We start from the raw sequence: 22,515 nt of genomic DNA on the forward strand, positions 1-22,515 counted from the left end.
GTGAAGGGTGAGACAGGATAGTGGGTTCGAATTCTTGTCCAGGAATGGGTTCGGAAAAGGGGTTCGAATCCTGGTACGGGGGGGGGGGGAATGTTGGGTTACATCAATAGACTCTAAGATGTATGTATGTAATTGTGTTTATCTGATTCTGTTGACCTCTGACCTTTCTTCCTCCCCTCCCCCCACCCTTGCCGCCCAGGATGCCGCCCACCACCCACATCAGGTGACTCCATGCCGCCCAGGTTTATGTTTTCGTGTTATTGGCTTTAGTGATTGTGTGTGTCTGTATACCCATATGTCTGAGTCTGCGTGTGTGTGTGTGTGTGTGTGTGTGTGTGTGTGTGTTTGTGTGTGTGTGTGTGTGTGTTTATTTTTCACTATTTGTTTCTTTTGTCTTTCGTTATTTCAATTACTCTCTCTCTCTCTCTCTCTCTCTCTCTGCTTATATTTACATCTGTCTTTCTACAAATTTCGCTGATTATTTGTAGATTTTCACCTGTGATTAATTTTTTACTAAATAGTGTCTGTCTGTCTGTCTGTCTGTTTGTTTTTTTTGTTTGTTTGTTTGTTTGTTTGATGTATGTGTTCGTGGTGTTATATACAAATGAACTTACGTCACACTTGATGAGGGATAAAGTTTATTTGCGATAAGTTCAATAAATTTTCTTTTAATTCAAATTGATCTTTATATGATAACTGTTCCTATAGTGGCACTCACACTATAGGCTCTTGTTACATACTATCATTACTAACCTAACTACCTATAGCCTCGTTTAGGTACAGTTTAGGTGGTGATAGCTAATTGTGTCTGGAATAAAAATGAGACAATTTGATCGTATCTGAAGTAATTTGTATTTATTTGTAGCAAAAAAAAAAAAAATTATTCCCAATTGACAAAAACATAAGTTGTGTTTTAAGCTTAAATTGGACGATTATCCCTATTTAGCGTGGCAGACAAACACACACACACACACACACACACACACACACACACACACACACACGACTCTACAGGTTGTAAAGCATGCAGCGTACATCCATTTGTTTTTGTTTTTATTTTGCTTTGTGTGTTCACCCCGTGTGTTCACCCCGTGTGTTCTCCCCGTGTGTTCTTCCCGTGTGTTCACCCCGTGTGTTCTTCCCGTGTGTTCTCCCCGTGTGTTCACCCCGTATGTTCACCCCCGTGTGTTCACCCCGTGTGTTCTCCCACGTGTGTTCACCCCGTGTGTTCTCCCACGTGTAATCACCCCGTGTGTTCTCCCACGTGTGTTCACCTTCTGTGTTCAAAGACTAGTGTGAATTTGCTTCATTTATTCTGAACTTGTAACTTCTCCTGCATGATAAGGCAATGTCTCTTAAGCCTTAATTTAACACCTGAAGGAACGCTAATCGGGTATGAACATTTTAACCCAGCGTCATCATTATCCTTGTTCTACAGTTCTGTTCATATTAGTGTTCTTGTTCATGTTGTAGTACCACTGTTATATTTGTTCTTTGTTATTGTGACCATTATTGTATTTGTTTGTCTTTGTTATTTGACCAGTGTACTGTAATCTTCTTCCCTATTTCGTTTATCATGTTTTTTTTATTCACTATTTCGAGTAATATGCTCTTTTTATTGCCTATTTTAATCACTTATGTAATTTAATTCCCTTTTTCGGTAATTTATGTATGTCCTTCCCTATTACAATCAATGTTATGTTTGTTCTTCCCTACGATCACTTTTATGTTTGTTCTTCCCTATTACGATCAATGTTATGTTTGTTCTTCCCTATTACGATCACTTTTATGTTTGTTCTTCCCTATTACGATCAATGTTATGTTTGTTCTTCCCTATTACGATCACTTTTATGTTTGTTCTTACCTATTACGATCACTTTTATGTTTGTTCTTCCCTATTACGATCAATGTTATGTTTGTTCTTCCCTATTACGATCACTTTTATGTTTGTTCTTCCCTATTACGATCACTTTTATGTTTGTTCTTCCCTATTACGATCAATGTTATGTTTGTTCTTCCCTATTTCGATCAATGTTATGTTTGTTCTTCCCTATTACGATCACTTTTATGTTTGTTCTTCCCTATTTCGATCAATGTTATGTTTGTTCTTCCCTATTTCGATCAATGTTATGTTTGTTCTTCCCTATTACGATCACTTTTATGTTTGTTCTTCCCTATTACGATCACTTTTATTTGTTCTTCCCTATTTCGACCACTAAATCCCCAAATCCTCTCTGAAATTGTTTTTTTTTGTTCTCCACCTCCTAGATAACCGATTTTTTTTTCAATGTTCTTCGACCACTGACTGTTCTGTTCTCTCTGTAGGAATCTCAGTTGGCCCGTGTTATCGAGAAGAACACAGAACTAACGATCCAGAACTCAGACCTTCAGAAACAAATACAAGAATTACAACTACAACATGTAAGTACTAGTTCAAATCTTGTGTTATTGTTGTTTTTGTTGATTTATGTACCAGGTATTCTTGTTTGTTATTGTTTGTTTTTGTTTGTTTTTTGTTTTTATTGTTTGTTATTGTTGTTAAGGTGTTTAATTGTCTGGTGAAATAATCTGGGGGGCCTGATCTTCACGTGATCTCGGCAGCTGACCTTCAAAATCAGGTTCAAAGCAAAACAAATTATGAAAATATTAAAAAAAAAAAACTATTTAAATCTCTATATATCTGTTTAACTTCCAATTTATATCTTTATCTGTCTATCTGTTTATCTGTCTGTATGTTTAATCTGTCTGTCTAAATAATTATCTGTATCTGTATGTCTATTTGCTTATTTCTCTATGTCTATCTATCTGCCTATCTCTGTCCATTTTTCATCTGTCTGTCTGTCTGTCTCTCTCTCTCTCTCTCTCTCTGCATGTCGTGTTAATATGCTGCCCAGGACGATTAAGTGATTAGTGCAGGTTATTTGACTTTGTAGCCCCCCTACACCTTCCCTCCCCCTCACACCCCCACCCCTCACACAACCCTCCCCCCCACGCACATTACTCCAGCCCTGTTGTTTCTGTTGTTACTGTTGCTTTGGTTACTGTTGGTATTACTGTTGTCACCTCCTCCTCCTCCTCCTCCCCCCATCTCACCTTTCTCCTCTCTCTCCCCTCCTTCCTCTTTCTCCTTCTCTCTCTTCCTCCTCCCACTCTCCTCTTCCTTTTCTTCCTCCTCCTCCTCCTCCTCCTACTCTTCCTCCTACTCCCCTTGCTCATTTTCTTCCATCCTTCCTCCTCTTCCCCTCCTATTACTGTTCCTCCTCCTCCTCCTCCTAGTCTTCCTCTTCCTTTCCTTCCTTCTCCTCCCCTCCTCCTAGTCTTCCTCCTCCTCCTCCTAGTCTTCCTCTTCCTTTCCTTTCCTTCCTCCTCCTCCTCCACCTCCTCATCCTCTTCCCCTCCCTCCTCCTCCTCTTCCCCCCTCCTCCACCTCCTCCCCTTCCCCACCTCCTCCCCCTCCACCACCTCTTCCCATTCCTCCTCATCCTCTTCCCCCTCCTCCTCCTCCTCATCCCCTCCACCTCCTTCTCCTCCACCTCCTCCCCCCTCCACCACCTCTTCCCCTTCCTCCTCTCTTCCTCCACGGCGTTCATTTCATTATACACACACCTGTTTGACGCCTTAATAACTACGTAAAAGGAAAACCGGTGTATATATTATTTTTTCACTCTCCCCTCAGCAGTGCAGTAAGAGACCGTCATGCACTCTGGCTAATAGACTAAAGCTAACTCGTTCTTCCCCGCCGCGTGAATGACTCGAGAGTGACAGGACTCATTCACGGATTCGTACTCAAGATTGCTATTTGGGTTTGTGGGGAAGGGGTTGAAGGGGTGTGTGTGTGTGTGTGTGTGTGTGTGTGTGTGTGTGTGTGTGTGTGTGTGTGTGTGTGTGTGTGTGTGTGTGTGTGTGTGTGTGTTGTGTTTCTTGTAATCTGTGTACAGGAATATGAAACACGCACACAGACACACACACACACTGATTAAAAAAGGGGAAATAGAGAGAGGTGGGAAAAAAAAGAGAAGAAAATTGAGCAGAATGAGACGGAGAGAGAGAGAGAGAGAGAGAGAGAGAGAGAGAGAGAGAGAGAGAGAGAGTTCTTACATGGCGCCTTCCTCCCCTAAAATGCACATCTGTACAAACTATTAAGATTTTGGACCACTAGGTTGGGCTAGTTAGGTCAGGTCAGGTCAGGTCAGGTCAGGTCAGGTCAGGTTAGGTTAGGTTGGGTTGGGTTGTAGGTTGCTGGGTTGTTGGGGTTGGGTTGGGTTAGATTAGGTTAGGTCAGTCAGGTTAGGTTGGGTTGGGTTGGGTTGTGGGTTGGGTTGTGGGTTGGGTTGTAGGTTGTGGTCTGTTGGTTGGGTTAGGTTTGGTTGTGGGTTGGGTTGGTTGGTGTTGGGTTAGGTTGGGTTGTGGGTTGGGTTGTGTTAGGTGTAGGTTAGGTTAGGTTAGGTTAGATAGGATATAATAGTTGGTGCTTCCTATCGTATATATGAGGTTTTGCTTATCAGCATTATCAGCTTAACGCCGGTCGATATCTTGTTGATAATAAAGGCTTGATAACACCATCCGGTTATTGATCAACATCACATTAACTAATATGTGAGGTTATGTCTTTCACAACCCCCGTTACCTCTGAAGAGTTATTGTAAAGTAACTAATACCAACCGAGGTAAGTGTGTGTGTGTGTGCGTGTGTGTGTGTGTGTGTGTGTGTGTGTGTGTGTGTGTGTGTGTTGTTTCCTCCCCGAAACTGAAGAGAGACTAAGGGTTCAAATAAGCAAAATAACTGAACCACAACCTCCAAAACTCTTACTAAATTTCCATGTTGTAATTTTTCTTCTTCACAACACCAAGAGTGAGATTTATTTTCTTGGGCCAAATTTCCCAAGATACTTAAGAAAATATATGATGTATTGATCTGTTTATTTAATTTTTTTTTGGGGGGAGAGTAAAGTAATTGTTTTATATTATTATTATTATTATTATTATTATTATTATTATTATTATTATTATTATTATTATTATTATTATTATTATTATTTTTATTTTTGTGTATGAAGGTGTAAATTAAGACACTGTGATGGCTCAGGTGTAACAGGAAGCTTTGAAAACTTTTAATACTTGGGTTCGAATCCCTTTACTAAGGATGATAATAACAGAGGAAAAACAAAACTCACTGACACTTTGTTTCCTCTTAGACTAACAGTGTAAGGGAGAGGGATGGAGAGGGGTAGAGAGGGATGGAGAGGGGGTGGGTGGTGGTGGTTGGTTGGTTGGAGCAATTGCGGAACCTCCACTCTGCCACACAAAGGCGACTCAAGTAGATCCCCACCTCCCATGGCAGTGTTGGGGGTGTGGGGCTATCTCACCACTCAGCGGGTAAAGGCGCCAGGAGCGTTTCTTAGCTCCTTTTAGCTTATCTCAGCTAACACGTTATTCATTTTGCGAGTGGCACAACGCCTGCCTGCCTGGTCTCTCTCCTCTCTGTCCTCACCCTTCCACCCTCCCCATTTTCTCCCCCATTTTTTCTCTTCCTGGGATATTTCTGGAGTTTCCGTTTTCAAGAGTGCTGGAATATCCACACACACACACACACACACACACACACAGGGTCTGAGACAACGGCATAATATTCTGAGACAGACAGACAGACAGACACAGACAGACAGACAGACATTATTATAACACATCCATAGCCGTTGCACTATCATACTTTTAACCACTTTATAACCTAATACATACAGAATTACCATATCGCTGGAGGCATTATGGCACTGAGGCATTATGGCACGAGGCATTATGGCACTGAGGCATTATGCTGAGGCATTGTGCATGGAGGCAATATGGCACTGAGGCACATGGCACCGAGGCAATTATGGCACTGAGTCACTATGGCACCGGGCATTATGGCACTGAGTCACTATGGCACTGGAGGCATTATGGCACTGGAGTCACTATGGCACTAGGCGGCATTATGGCACTGAGTCACTATGGCACCGAGGCATTATGGCACTGAGTCATGGCACCGAGGCATTGCGGCGAGTCACTATGGCACCGAGGCATTATGGCACTGAGTCACTATGGCACGAGGCATTATGGCACTGAGTCACTATGGTACTGGAGGCATTATGCACTGAGTCACTTTATGACCGGGCATTATGGGCACCGAGTCCCTATGGCACTGAGTCACTATGTAACCGAGCATTATGGCACTGAGTCACTATGGCACTGAGGCATTATGGCACTGCAATAGACATAACAGTAAAACAACCATAAAGGCACCATAACAATACTCCTCTAAGACAACCATAAAGGCACCATAACAATACTCCTCTAAGACAACCATAAAGGCACCATAACAATACCCTCTAAGACAACCATAAAGGCAACATAACAATAATTTAAGACAAACCATAAGGCACCATAACAATAATTCTAAGACAAACCATAAAGGCACCATAACAATACCTCTAAGACAACCATAAAGGCACTATAATACCTCTTAAGACAACCATAAAGGCACCATAACACCTCTCTAAGACAACCATAAAGGCACCATAACAATACCCTCTAAGACAACCATAAAGGCACCATAACAATACTTCTAAGACAACCATAAGGCACCATAACAATACCTCTAAGACAACCATAAAGGCACCATAACAATACCCTCTAAGACAACCATAAAAGGCACCATAACAATATCCCAAGACAACCATATAAAGGCACCATATACAATACCTCTAAGAAAAACCATAAAACCATAACAATACCCTTAAGACAACCATAAAGGCAATCATAACAATACCTCTAAGACAACCATAAAGGCACTATAATATCAAGACAACCATAAAGGCACCATAACAATAATTCTAAGACAACCATAAAGGCACCATAACACACTTCTAAGACAACCATAAAGGCACCATAACAATACCCTCTAAGACAACCATAAAGGCACCATAACAATTCTAAGACAACCATAAAGGCACCATAACAATACCCTAAGACAACCATAAAGGCACCATAATAATACCCCTAAGACAACCATAAAGGCACCATAACAATTCTAAGACAACCATAAAGGCACCATAACAATACCTCTAAGACAACCATAAAGGCAACAATACTCTAAGACAACCATAAAGGCACTTCATAACAATACCCTCTAAGACAAACCATAAAGGCACCATAACAATACCTCTAAGACAACCATAAAAGGCACCATAACAATACCCTCTAAGACAACCATAAAGGCACCATAACAATTCTAAGACAACCATAAAGGCACCATAACATTCTCTAAGACAACCATAAAGGCACCATAACAATACCCTCTAAGACAACTAAAGGCACCATAACAATACCTCTAAGACAACCATAAAGGCACTATAAAATAACATCTCTCGGCAATCAGAGCATAACCACAACTGCAACGTTTCACCACCACATCACCACTCAACCACATCACCACCAACCACATCACCACTCAACCACATCACCACTCAACCACATCACCACTAAACCACATCACCACTCAACCACATCACCACCAACCACATCACCACTCAAACTGCATCACCACCAACCACATCACCACTCAACCACATCACCACACAACCACATCACCACCAACCACACACCACTCAACCGCATCACCACTAACCACATCACCACTCAACCACATCACCACTAACCACATCACCACTCAAACCGCATTACCACTCTACCACACTAATCAACCCCACCACTACTCAACCACATCACCACTCACAACCACACCACCACTCAACCGCATTACCACTCTACCACACCACCAATCAACCCCACCACTACTCAACCACATCACCATTCAACCATTAAATTCATTCAATTACACCAAGACACTGCCTCCTCCTTTCACTACCACACTACCACATAACCACACCATCACTTTTAGCCACACTACCACACCACTACTCCATCCCACTACCACCCTTACCAACCATATCAACCCACACTATCACCCAATCACTTCACCACACCACCACACTAGAGCAAGCTTGTGGGTTCACACTGAAGCGGTAGTCTGATCTTTACGCTTGAGTGAGTGTCAATGATGAAGGCCCCAGGTGAGACCTGCAAGTCTTGAGATGTTTGGAGGAAGGGAAGGGAGGGAGGGAGGGGAGGGAAGGGAAGGGAGGGGGAGGGGGAGGGAGGGGAGGGGAGGGGAGGGGAGGGGAGGAAGGAGGAAGGGAGGGGAAGGAGGGGAGGGGAGGGAAGGGAGGAGGGGAGGGAAGGGAAGGGAGGAGGAAGGAGGAGGGAATTGAAGGGAGGGGAGGGAAGGGAAGGGAGGGGGAAGGAAGGGAAGGAGGGGAGGGAGGGAGGATGGGGAGGAGGGATGGGAAGGAGGAGGAATTGAAGGAGGAGGGAAGGGAAGGAAGGAATAAGGAAGGGAAGGAGGGAGGGAAAGAAGGAGGAATGGAAGGAATTAGGAATGGAGGTAAGACTGGGAGGGAAGGAAGAAAAGGAGAGAGAGAGAGAGAGAGGAGAGAGAGAGAGAGAGCATCTACTAGCATTATCTTCTACCACCATCACCACCACCACCACCACCACCACCACCATTATCACCACTATCACCACCACTCCTACTATCACCACCACTATCACCACCACCACCACCATCACCCTGGCCAGCACGGAAAACATTATAGTTTTGTGGTACTCTCGATACAATGGCTGGGGATTCTGAATAACAATGGCCTGGCAGCGTACGTGTGGTTGAGTCCGTGTGGTTGAGTCCGTGTGGTTGAGTCCGTTAGGTTGAGTCCGTTGTCTGGTGGGATGGGGGGGGTGATGGCGGTGGTAGTTATGGGGATGTTGGTGGTAGTTGGATGGTGGTGGTGGTAGATGAATTGTGATTGTGATATTGTGGTTGTGTTGGTGATTGTACTGGTGGTGGTAGTTGTGGTTGTGTTGGTGGTGATAGATAAATGTCGTGATTGTAGATAGATGATTGTGATAGATTATAGAGGACAGACGATAGAGAATAATGGACATGAAATATAATTAAATGCTGCAATATTTCTTACCATTATCTCTTTAAAATTAACATTCAGAAAGAGAGAGAGAGAGAATTCAATAATAGGAAGGAAAGAAGGAAGGAAGAAAGGAAGGAAGGAAGGAAGGAAGGAAGGAAGGAAGGAAGGAAGGAAGGAAGGAAGGAAGGAAGGAAGGAAGGAGTTGATAAGATGAAAGAGGAGAAGAGGAGGAAATAAGAAGGAAGAGGAGAAGAGGAGGAGAAAATTAAAGGGGGAAAACGTAACAAATAAGAGGAAACAGGGGAGAAGAGTGAGGGAAGAAGGAAATGGGAAGGAGGAAGAGGAGCATCTTAGCTTAGCTCAGTATTGACCACACACACACACACACACACACACTCTCTCTCTCTCTCTCTCTCTCTCTCTCTCTCTCTCTCTCTCTCCATCTCTTTCCCTTTTTGCTCTTTACTTCTTATCTATCATTATTTTCCACCTATTATCCTTCTCTCTGGTGTATTCTCTGTTTATTTTCATCTTCTTCTATATCTTATTTATTCATTTATTTACCTTGAGTGAATTTTTATCTTTTTTCTTTATTTTTTCTTTCCAGTTTTCTTCTTTACTTCATAATTTTCTCTTTTCTTCATATCTATATCATTATTCCCTCTTTATCAGTAGTATTTTCCACCTCTATTAGAATTTTATTATTAATTATTCACTATTTTTTATTATTTTGGTTTATTCCCTCTAACTTAATATATATAGTTCATTCCTTATTCATTTATTATACATTTACTTCCTAAACTCTTATGTATATGTGAAGAAATAATATATATATACAGAATATTTAACTCGCTGCATTAACATCGTCTCTAAGAAATGGAAATGACAGATTCTGAAAAAAAAAAAAAAATATTGAAGAAAAAAAATGCAATCGTGAATGTGAAAAATGAGGTGATAAAAAAATTTGAGATATGATAAACGAAGGTGTGAGAGAGATAAGAGGAGAGAGAGAGAGAGAGAGAGAGAGAGAGAGAGAGAGACTGGTGGCTGGTACAGAGACAATGAGAGATAGAGAGAAGGTGAGAGCTAGAGACAGTGAGATATTGTGAGATATTTACACAAAATGAGAGATAAAAATGCAGTTCGTGGAAGAAAAATAAAAAGAAAGCGACAGAATAAGAGAAAGTAAGAGAAAAAGAGAAAGTAAGAGAAAAAGAGAGCGAGAGAAAAAGAGAAAGTGAGAGAAAAGGAGAAAGTGAGAGAAAAGGAGAAAGTAAGAGAAAAAGAGCGAGAGAAAAAGAGAAAGTCAGAGAAAAAGAGAAAGAGAGAGAAAACAACACACTAACCATTCTCAGTTATAGGACAGGTGTGAGATGAGGAAGAAGTGGACTAATTAAGCAGACAGGTAAAAAAAACCTTATCAAACACTCATCCTATCATATCAAAATATAAATTATATAATCATTATGACGTCTTTAAAGCATCAATCACCAATAAGAACAATAACAAACTAGAAAAAAAAACAACAAATCAAAGCAACATCTGAAAATACATTTGTTTTTGTATGTTTTAATTTGCTTTAACAGTTAATTGTCCTAAAGTTATAGATCATCAGGTCACTTCAGGTCACTTGTGTTAGGTGAGGTAAAGATATATTCGTTCATCATTTTAACGTGTGGACTCGGTAAGGTTATATACCAGGTGCCTGATGACTGGATAAAATAGTTGTCTATGTCTTGTGTAACTTGGGACTGCCACCATGATGCTACGTTGACAACATTATCTCCAACCTACAACCCTATTGTCCTATACATCACTGACCTCTGACCTCTCTTCCTTCCTCCCTCCCTCCCTCCCTCCCTCCCTCCTTCCCCTTTCCTTCCCTCCTCCTTCCTTCCCTCCCCTCTCCTTCCCTCCCTTTTCCTTCCCTCATTCCCTCCTCCTTCCCTCCCTTCCCTCTCTCCTTCCCCTATCATCCCCTCTGGTCTTAATCTTCCTCCATCCCTCCCCTTCCCTCCCTCCCTTCCTCTTCCTTCCTCCCCCTTCCTCCCTTCCCTCCCCCTCCCTTCCCGCCTTCCTGCCTTCCTTCCTTCCCTTCCCTTCCTTCCTTCCTTTCCTTCCTTCCTTCCTTCGCGAAGTCATGTTTATCCACTGCTGTACCTATGTATTGAACTAATTAAGGGAACACCTGCCCTCAGTAACACTAACGAGGGACAAGGGAATGAACTGGGCCATTACTAGACAAGGTTAGAGGTCATGAAGTTATCTAGTATGGATGTTTTTACCTCTCTCTCTCTCTCTCTCTCTCTCTCTCTCTCTCTCTCTCTCTGTATGCATTTTTTTCTCTTCTGTCATTTTTTTCTGTCTTTTCTGTCCATCTTCCTGTCCTTTCTGTCATTTTTTCCCTTTATTTTCTCTCCTTTTATCTCTTTTTTTCTGTAATTTTTCCTGCCTTTTCCGTCATTTTCCTGTCTTTTCTGTCATTTTATTCTGCCCTCTCTGTCATATTTTCAAAGACTTTGTGTTCACTTGCCATTCTGTTTATGTTTTCATGTTCTACACTATTCCCTTTTTTTTCTCTTTCTTCCCCTCTTTCTTCCCCTCTTTCCTTTAGCTTATTCTGTTCTTTCTCTTCTAATCTTGTATATATGCCTTTTTGCTACTGTTTATCTGTCTATTTTTCTGCTTATTTCCTCTATGTGTGTTTCATCTGTCATTGTTCCCTTGGGTGTTTTTCTGTCAGTTTATTCTATCTCATTTTCTTCTCTGTTTATCGACCTGTCCATCTGTCCAGGGTTTCGTCTATTGATTTAATTTCTGTCTGTTTCTTTACTTATACTTATTTCTTACTGTCTGTCTCTTCGCCTGTCTGGTATCTACCTATTTAACTGTCTATATATCTATCTACTGTGTCTGTCTATTTAACTTTGTATCTATTTATATGCTAATGTCAATCGCTTTCACTACCTGTCTATTTATCTGTCTTACTGTCTGTAACCTGTCTCTCTCGATAATAGTTTGGCCTATGTTATGTTTAATATCTAACCTAACCTAACCTAACCTAACCTGTAACTCAGTGTATTAAAAGTGACTTTCTCTTTCTTGAGAACTTTAATACTGTGCAAGATGATGATGGTGTTAGAGACAGACAGACAGACACAGACAGACACACACAGATAGACAGACAGATAGACAGACAGACAGACAGACAGACAGACAGACAGACAGACAGAATGAACAGACACACACAGACACACACAGACAGACAGACAGACAGACAGACAGACGAACACAGACACACACCAGACAGACAGACAGACAGACGACTGGGCAAGAATGAAAGAGGGGCTGACAGAGGAAATGAAAAGCTGGGAGAAGATAAGATGCTGTCCAGAGACGGTAGGAGAGCATACAGACAGACAGATAGACAGGAAGTAGATGGCGTTAGAAGAGAGACAGGCAGGATTAAAGAGAGAGACAGAGAGAGATAGAGAGCTGGGGTAGCGTGAAGGGACTGCCTGTGTGTTCGGCTTTAACGCGCGAGTGAAGCGTGGGGAGGGAAAGAGGTGGGGGGGGAGTTAGAGTGTCTGGGGCGTACGAGAATGGAGGGAGGCAGAGTAGAGTGAAGCCTAGTGAGGGATTTTTTTTTTGGTTTGAGGAAAGAGGCGTGGCACTGATGTTTGGTGCCAGTTGTGACAAGGAACGTGGCACTGTGTATTTTATTGTTAGTTTTTGTTATTATTATTATTATTATTATTATTATTATTATTATTATTATTATTATTATTATTATTTTATTGTTAGTTTTTGTTATTATTATTATTATTATTATTATTATTATTATTATTATTATTATTATTATTATTATTATTATTAACTCTCACTACAACAGCCTCTGCAAATGACTCACTCCAAAAAAGTATCTTCACGGCGGGTTGATCGATGAATTTCAATATGAACACTATGACTCTTGTTGTCTCGGTAGGGTTGTCAAAATCCTTCGTCCATTGTGTCATATTGTCTCACACTAAATCGTCTAAGATACTTTTTTTGGGTGCCAGTAAGAGATCTGACTTACATATTTTGAATATTTTTTTTTTATAGTTTACTGAGAAAAATCCAAGGAATATACTGTTAAAACATATCAGTCAATAATCGTAGTTACCTATGTATTTAGAGGCGAGATAAAACATTAAAATATTTATCTCCTGTCTGTCTGTCTGTCTGTCTGTCTGTCTGTCTGTCTGTTTGTCTGTCTGTCTGTCTGTCTTTCTACCGTCTATATATTATCTAATAAAACCCGTAATTCTGATCGTGAAAATACCTGTTGCTGATTTACGAATATATTTATATTATTTACAGCGTTTTATTTACAACTTATGATTTACAAAATACCAATAAACATAATTATTTACAATATATAGAATTTAGTTGACATTTTCAGATGTACTGTTAAGAAATAATAAACATCACCTGACGTATTCTATAGGTCAGGAAGGAGGTGACGTAAGGTTTGAGTCTTAAGTTACATCTTGTTATTCTTAAGTCGTACTTGATATGGTTGGAGGAGGAGGGGGAAGGGAGGGAGGGGGGGTCTTAGAGTTTGTTAAAGGTCTTGAGGAGGTCTTGAGGATGGCTGTTGGGTTCTTACAAGGCAGAGAAGTCTTTAATAGGGGTGGTCACTGGTCACAACTCATAAATAAACAAACGTAATTTTTTTTAATTGTATATATTTATCTTATTTTAGTTAATTAAAATTTTATATTTCTATCCATTGACGTCTTTTAATAATTGAATATGTTATGGATATTGTAAGGATGTTAATGTAGGTATAACTTTAAGAGTTATTATTGTATGCGAAGTTATTCAGTTAGATGTGTCAGTTCCTTGGTGTTTTAGTTACGGGGAATATTCAGCGGATGGACGTTTGAGATTTTGACGCCAAAACACTAAATGATTTGCTTCTAATTAATGATTGGGAGAGGGGGGAGGGGTAGCGGTGGTTGGAGGGGGGGTTGAGGTGGGGAGTAAGAATTGCTGAGGGTGGTAGGATAAGAGAGGAGAGAGAGGAAAAGAGGGAAGATAGGTGATGAGGCGGAAGAGGATGGGTAGATGGAAGAGGAGGAATGAACAGGGAGAAGAGAGGAAGATCGAGGAGATGAAGGAATGGAAGAGGAAGGATGTGAAAGGGAATGAAGGATGAGGAGAGGAAGGGAGCGAAAGAAAAGGAGGAATGAAGAGGAGAGAGGAGAGAAGTAAATGAGATGAAGGGAGAGATGGGGAAGAGAGGGAAAGGGAGTAAAACAAATGAGGAGAGAGAAATGAAAGGAAAAGGAGGAGAGGATTAAAAGATACTAGAGTGGAAAGGAGAGTGGAGGAGATAAGAAGAGAAGGAGAAAGAACAACTGAAGAATGGAGAATAAAATTTGTCGTATTATTTGCCTGTATAAAATAGTATATTGACATGGTATACATATATTATACTATCTATACGTATATACGAAGACTGACCCACACAATTGTTGTTATTATATATTAAAATCCTAAATATATAAGATTTTTAAACATAAAACATAAAACTACTCTGGAAATATCGAAAATGATGCATTTTTTTTTTACGTAAAACTCGTCAGATTGAACCGAATACTGATGGCAACAAATCAATAGGCTAAATTCTACTACAGAAAACTGCATAGCATTATTGGGTAAACTATAGTAAAATAGGACTCGTGTATAACTTATTGTTCTTACTGTGATAATTCTTTTAGTATTTCACATTATTTTTTTTTCTAATCAACTGTCTAATTAGAGAAGATATTTAATCCAATGGTCTTAATCCGTGTTAATATTTGATTGACTTCGAAATTAATGGTACAAGCAGTCAGTAATTAATTCTGTGGTGCTTATTTAACATTGACAGTAACTGGGGAGAGACTGCAACACTTGTTATTACTTTCCTGACTCTAAAACGGCCAGTGTTAAGAGAATTACCACGAACAGTACAGCTTTACTCTTAACATAAGCCAATACTCTGTTAAACTACCTTAATCTAAACTAACTTAACCTCGTTTAACCAAACTAACTTAACCTGAGTAACTTATAGTATACTAACCTCGCCTAACCTTACCCTAACAAAATTTAACGTAATTCAACATAATTTTAACATATCTTTGCCTAAACAAAATAGTCTACCCTAACCTAACCATTACTCTCAAATCACAGCATTAAATCACAGTACCTCTCAAATCACAGCATTAAATCACAGTACCTCTCAAATCACAGCACTAAATCACAGTACCTCTCAAATCACAGCATTAAATCACAGTACCTCTCATATCACAGCATTAAATCACAGTACCTCTCAAATCACAGCATTAAATCACAGTACCTTTCAAATCACAGCATTAAATCACAGTACCTCTCAAATCACAGCAAATAACAACACACGATTGACAGGTAGTTATTTTTGTCATTAGCTCACTCGCCTAAAATACTCCACCATGGCTTTGTTTTACCATAGTTTTTTTTAACATATAATTTAACAAACAATGGCCCGTTATTTTGGACGATTAAAAAAAACAAAAACAAGAGAGAGATTCGCGTGATAAAGTATTTAACAAAATGAACTTTCTATTTTAATGTTCCTTAGAGATTTATTGTATACACAGTAAGTCCATTTATTAGGGGACACTGAAACACCCACTTGAGGATATTGTAAGTGGAACTGAACTAATGATAAACTTTAAGCATTTTTGTTCGTGATGCTATGAGATGTTTTAATACGTGTTGATCTTTTTTTTTAGAATTACTCTACATTATTATTATTATTATTATTATTATTATTATTATTATTATTATTATTATTATTATTCGTAGTAGTTTTTGTAGTATTTGGATAGGTCATAGAACAAATCCTTAAGATAACTATACAGGAGCTCCCCTTAGAAATATTTGTCCAAATTCTCTTTTATTCTACACGTTCCCAGCATTATTATTTTCTTTTATTTTTGCTGGGTAGTTGTTCCTCTGTCTGGCTCCCAGTTTATTTTTGCTACAGGCCGGGGTATGTTTAGCCTGTGTACAGAAATAACCATTTATAACTCTGAACACATACCGAATACAACTAACTTAACCAAATGTAACGTAAATTAACTTAACCTAACCAAACCTAACCTGACTTAGACTAACCTTACTTAACCTAGGTTAACCTTACCTAACCTAGCTAGACTAACCTAAGTTAACCTTGCTAGACTAACCTTATTTAACCTAGACTAACCTTACTTAACCAAACCTAACCTAAACTGAGGTGACTAAACCTAACCTCAGTTGACCTAATTAAAATGAATTCAGCTAACCTAACCTTACTTAAAAAACTAAGCCTCATGTAAGCAACCAAACCTAAGCTTAACCTAACCAAATTTCCCCGGATCTAAATAACCAAATTTGACCCAAGTTCCCCACAATATATATTATTTTTTTCATTTTCAATCAAGTAAATATTAAACGTTCTTTGCGATAGTGACATTATTATTATTATTATTATTATTATTATTATTATTATTATTATTATTTTTATTATTATTATTATTATTACTATTATTATTATTATTATTATTATTGTTATTATTATTATTATTATTATTATTTCTCTCGTGTCATTATTAACGTCATATAACTATTTCATCGAGGTATTATTGTAATATGGATAACATAGTGAAACGTGGGTGGTAAACTCCGTAGACTTTTTCAATATAACACTCCTAGAGAGAGAGGGATACAGACAGTTGTATTTACTTCATAATATCGTCACCACACCGTCACTCTGTGTATTATTATTATTATTATTATTATTATTATTATTATTATTATTATTATTATTATTATTATTATTATTATTATTATTATTATTATTATTATTATTATTATTATTATTATTATTATTGTGTGATAATGACTAGGGAGCGTTATTGCTTTCATTGTGTCCAAGTAATCAACACTTATACTAATGACTTGGTATGTTTTATTGTAGAATTAATCACCAGCCCAATGATTATAATGTATTGTTTATTTGTTTCTGTAATGTATTTTGTTGTTGTGTTTGTTCGATCATAATGAGGGAAATAATGTGTTTGTGTGTGTGTGTGTGTATGTGTAAGTGTATGTGTATGTACGTGTGTGTGTGTACGTGTGTGTATGTGTGTGTGTGGGTGTGTTCCAAAGCCATCATTGGACGGGTATCAAATTGGCTATTAAGCGAACCAGTCGGTGGTTGAATACACGTCAGAGATGCTCGTTCAGATGCAGTGAAACGTCTGTCATTAACGGAGGACCTCTTAAATTATTATTTTTTTCCCCAACCAAGTGACGGGTCGTACTCTCGGCCAAGTCACTGGTCTCTGTACTCTCTCCCTTCTTCTGTACTCACTCCTTCGTTTGTACTCACTTCCTCCTCTCTACTCACCCTCGCCACCCGCCTCTTGTCATGGATAAACTGAGCTACTTGAATACGTTCTGTCCTCTCCAGTTAAGGGAATGTCTTTTATTGTTGTAGGTTAGGTTAGGTAAGGTTAGGTTAGGTTAATGTTAGGATAGGTTAGGTTAGGTTAGGTTAGGTAGTTAAACACCTTCTCGGATCTACCAGTTAGTGCGTAGTAAATCTTTTGAGAAATTAAATCCTGCGTAACTTAATTGTAATCTCTCTCTCTCTCTCTCTCTCTCTCTCTCTCTCTCTCTCTCTCTCTCTCTCTCTCTCTCTCTCATCCGTCACACTCGGCAACACCTCTTCCTCTGTCCCGCCCTCGACCCTCTCCACTTCACCTCCACCCCCCACATTCTCTCTCCTCTCCCTTCTCTTCCTCGTTCCACCTCTCCCTAGCACCTACCCTTCTCTTATTCGCTACTTCTTTATCCCCCTTTTCCTTCTATCCACCCCTCCCCACCCCTCCCCATCCTCTTGTTCCTTCCACACTACTCTTCACCCTCTCACCTCTTCTTCCTTCCAGCTTCATCCCATTCCGCCCCGCTCCGCCCGGCCCCGCCTTACCCCGCCTCGCCCCGCCTTATCCCGCCCCGCCCCGCCTTATCCCACCCCGCCCCGCCTTATCCTGTCCCGCCCCGCCCAGCCCCGAGTGGAGGACGCAGGCCTCCCCGAGAGTATCGACCTGGGGCGAGACCTAAAGAGCGCCCGCAGGTACCGTTTTGTCGGGGCGTGGCTTGTCGGGGCGTGGCTTGTCGGGGCGTGACTTGTCGGGTCATTGCTATTCGGAGTTTTGCTTTTCGGGGCGTGGCTTTATCAAGACAATGCTCTTGGGGCGTGGCTTGTGAGAGTACGGCCTATTGGGGCGTGGCTTGTGAGAGTACGGCCTATTGGGGCGTGGCTTGTGAGAGTACGGCCTATTGGGGCGTGGCTTGTGAGAGTACGGCCTATTGGGGCGTGGCTTGTGAGTACGGCCTATTGGGGCGTGGTTTGTGAGTACGGCTTATTGGGCGTGGTTTGTGAGAGTACGGCCTATTGGGGCGTGGTTTGTGAGTACGGCTTATTGGGGCGTGGCTTGTGAGTACGGCCTATTGGGGCGTGGCGTGAGAGTACGGCCTATTGGGGCGTGGCTTGAGAGTACGGCCTTGTGGGGCGTGGTTTGTGAGATCGGCCTATTGGGCGTGGTTTCGTTCAGTGTGGATGTTTGGGCAACTGGGTCATGGGCAACTGGGTCATGGGTTACTGGGTCATGGGTTACTGGGTCCTGGGTTACTGGGTCCTGGGTTATTGGGTCAGGGTTACTGGGTCATGGGTTACTGGGTCATGGGTTACTGGGTCTTGGGTTACTGGGTCTTGGGTTACTGGGTCTTGGGTTACTGGGTCATGGGTTACTGGGTCATGGGTTACTGGGGCAAGGGTTACTGGGGCAAGGGTTACTGGGTCATGGATTACTGGGTCATGGTTACTGGGTCATGGGCTGGGTGTTGGGTTACTGGGTCATGGGTTACTGGGTCATGGGTTACTGGGTCATGGACGCTGGGTCTCTTGGGTTACTGGGTCAGGGTTACTGAGTCATGGGTTACTGGGTCATGGGTTACTGGGTCATGGGTTACTGGGTCTTGGGTTACTGGGTCAAGGGTTACTGGGCAAGGGTTACTGGGTCATGGATTACTGGGTCTATGGGTTACTGGGTCATGGGTTACTGGGTCATGGGTTACTGGGTCTTGGGTTGGGTCTTGGGTTACTGGGTTATGGGTTACTGGTTCATGGGTTACTGGGTCATGGGTTACTGGTTTCTGGGTTACTGGGTCATGGGGTACTGGGTTCATGGGTTACTGGGTCATGGTTACTAGGTCATTGTTCTGGGGTCATGGGTTACTGGGTCATGGATTACTGGGTCGTGGGTTACTGGGTTCATGGGTTACTGGGTCATGGGTTACTGGGTCATGGGTTACTGGGTCAAGTGTTCTAGGTCATGGGTTACTGGGTCATGGATTACTGGGTTGTGGGTTACTGGGTCAAGTGTTCTAGTCATGGGTTACAGGGTCATGGTGTTACTGGGTCATGGATTACTGGGTTGTGGGTTACTGGGTCACGGGTTACTGGGTCAAGTGTTCTGGGTCATGGGTTACAGGGTTATGGGTTACTGGGTTATGGATTACTGGGTCGTGGGTTACTGGGTCATGGGTTACTGGGTCAAGTGTTCTAGGTCATGGGTTACAGGGTCATGGGTTACTGGGTCTTGGATTACTGGGTTGTGGGTTACTGGATCATGGATTACTGGGTCATGGATTACTGGGTCATAGGTTACTGGGTCAAGTGTTCTAGGTCATGGGTTACAGGGTCATGGGTTACTGGGTCATGGGTTACTGGGTCGTGGGTAACTGGAATCATGGGTTAATGGGTCATGGATTACTGGGTCATGGTTTACTGGGTCATGGATTACGGGGTCATGGGTTACTGGGTCATGGGTTACAAGGTCATGGGTTACAGGGTCATGGGTTACAGGGTCATGGGTTACCGGGTCATGGGTTATTAGGTCAACATTCCATCATTTCGCACTTCATCCCTTCTCCTTTTTTTTTCCTTCCTTCCTCTTCCTCATCTACCTTATCCTTGCTTCCTCTTCTTCCTCCTCTTCTTCCTCGCATCTCCTCGTTCTTCCTCCACCTTTTTAGCCCTCCCATTTTCCCTCTTCCTTCTCCATTCTTCCTTTCCATTCACCCTCCTCCGCCTCTCCCATCTCCACCAATGAGGAGCTCAGGAAGGGGCGTGGCTAAATTATTGTCCTGGTGTCGGGGGTATGACCGTAAAAATCAATCCTTAAGGAGATAAAAGACTATTGAGGGCTTCTGGGCGTGGTCATGGTGAGATATGATTGGTTAGTGTAAAAATGGGCGTGGCCATGGTGAGATGTGATTGGTTCGTGTAAAAGTCGGAGTGGTTATGGTGAGATATGATTGGTTGGTGTAAAAATGGGTGTGGTAACAGTGAGATGTGATTGGTTCGTGTAAAAGTGGGTGTGGTCATGATGGAATGTGATTGGTTAGTCTAGAAGTGGGTGTGGTCATGGAGGAATGTGGGTGGTTAGCGTAAAAGTGGGCGTGGTCATGATAAGATGTGACTGGTTCGTTTTGGAGTGGGTGTGGTCATGGTGGAATGTGATTGGTTAGTGTAAACGTGGGCGTAGGCATGGTGGAATGTGATTGGTTAGTGTAGAAGTGAGCGTGGTCATGGTGAGATGTGATTGGTCAGTGTCGGCTCTTATAAAACCGACAATCATAAATACAATTGGTCAGCCAATAAAGGTGTGGTTTGGGTGAGTTGTGATTGGTCAGTGGAGTGGAGAGGCGTGTCAGGACGATTATTTTATTATTATTATTATTATTGTTGTTGTTGTTGTTGTTGTTGTTGTTGTTGTTGTTGTTGTTGTTGTTGTTGTTGTTGTTGTTGTTGTTGTTGTTGTTGTTGTTGTTGTTGTTGTTGTTGTTGTTGTTGTTGTTGTTGTTGTTGTTTGTTTGTTGTTTGTTTTTGTTTTTTTTTTGGTTTGTTTTTGTTTTGTTGTGTTTGTTTTGTTTTTGTTTTTTTGTTGTTGTTGTTGTTTTGTTGTTGTTGTGTTGTTGTTTTGTTGTGTTGTTGTTGTTGTTGTTGTTGTTGTTGTTGTTGTTGTTGTTGTTTTGTTGTTGTTGTTTTGTTGTGTTGTTGTTGTTGTTGTTGTTGTTGTTGTTGTTGTTGTTGTTGTTTATCAGAGTACTTCCGGGTCTTGTTCCTCTGTCTGTCTGTCAAAATAATAATCTTCAAAATAAGATTAAAAGGAATATAATCATTCATGTGTTCGTTTGTTGCTGCCTGATACGCTCTTTAACCTAATAATAATAATAATAATAATAATAATAATAATATGACGATAACAGATATATTAATTTATGTAGTAATAACACTAAGCTGTTTTCATACATTATAGTTCAAGGTCCAGTTCCAGGAAAGCCATGTCGTCATAAGTATGATTTATGTACTGTAATTTTCTTAGGTAAACACGTAAACAGGCAAATATGCATTAAGGAGAGACACCTGATTGGTTGAGGACAATTATGACGTCAGCTGTGGCGTGTTAATGACGACGCTAATTGGTAGAGCAAATGACGCCAGATCCTTATTCGTGACATAACATTGATGCATTAGTGACGTACCTATGACGCAAACGATATTTTTTTTGTAAGTGATATAAAACATTTTATTTTTGGTAATTTATATGTATTTTATGACTGTGTGTATCAATTGTGTGAGAGAGATTAACGTAAAATGGTAATATAACAAGAAAAACGAATATTGTTAAAATTATAAAACACAATAATATTAAGGTACAATTTGTTACAGTCAACCTTGTCGACTATTGTTTATTAATTCATTGATTTAGTTTGAAAAATAAAAGGGAATTGATATTTTTTTTTACATGTTAAGTTGTTGAAGACCTTGTGTGTGTGTGTGTGTGTGTGTGTGTGTGTGTGTGTGTGTGTGTGTGTGTGTGTGTGTGTGTGTGTGTGTGTGTGAGCGCGCTTTGCTTGTACAAATCTATGGTGTTATTTATGAGTATTTATATGTATTTTTTTCAGGTATACATGTGTAAATGCGTTTATGTATCTTTTATATCATGTATAAATCCGTACGCGTGTATGTAAAGTATTTGCGCGTGCGTGTAAATTGGGACGCGTGTGTGCAAGTGAGTGTGTGTATAATGGTGTTGTCGTGTCAGGCTTGGTGTGGGAGGTGGGGGATAGGGTGGGGAGGGGCGGTGAGTGGGTGGGGAGGGTGGTGAGTAGGCAGGAGTCAGGAGGTGGGAGGCGCCTGTGTTTAAGGTGAGGTAAGGTGGGGTAGAGGTGGGAGAGTGTGGTGGAGGGAGGGAGGAATAAATCACACCACACTCCTACCACTATGATAACAAACCTCATCTATAATACCCTTTTTTAAACTTCAAATATAGATAACACCCCTATCTTTTATCTCATTCTTATCTATACATCAA

At 40.9% G+C, this 22,515-nt stretch overlaps 1 protein-coding gene across 1 annotated transcript in view; it reads left to right on the forward strand.

Annotated features, from left to right (window-relative positions):
* LOC121874927 overlaps positions 1–22,515 on the forward strand; it is a 319,796-nt gene that overhangs the window by 76,224 nt on the left and 221,057 nt on the right. Inside the window, exons 8-9 of the mRNA XM_042379284.1 lie at positions 200–223; positions 2,326–2,421. Of these exons, the coding sequence (XP_042235218.1) occupies positions 200–223; positions 2,326–2,421 (120 nt within the window). The remainder of the gene's footprint in view (positions 1–199; positions 224–2,325; positions 2,422–22,515) is intronic.

Source organism: Homarus americanus, unplaced genomic scaffold (assembly GCF_018991925.1).
Source record: "Homarus americanus isolate GMGI-L3 unplaced genomic scaffold, GMGI_Hamer_2.0 scaffold56009, whole genome shotgun sequence".
NCBI lineage: Eukaryota > Metazoa > Arthropoda > Malacostraca > Decapoda > Nephropidae > Homarus > Homarus americanus.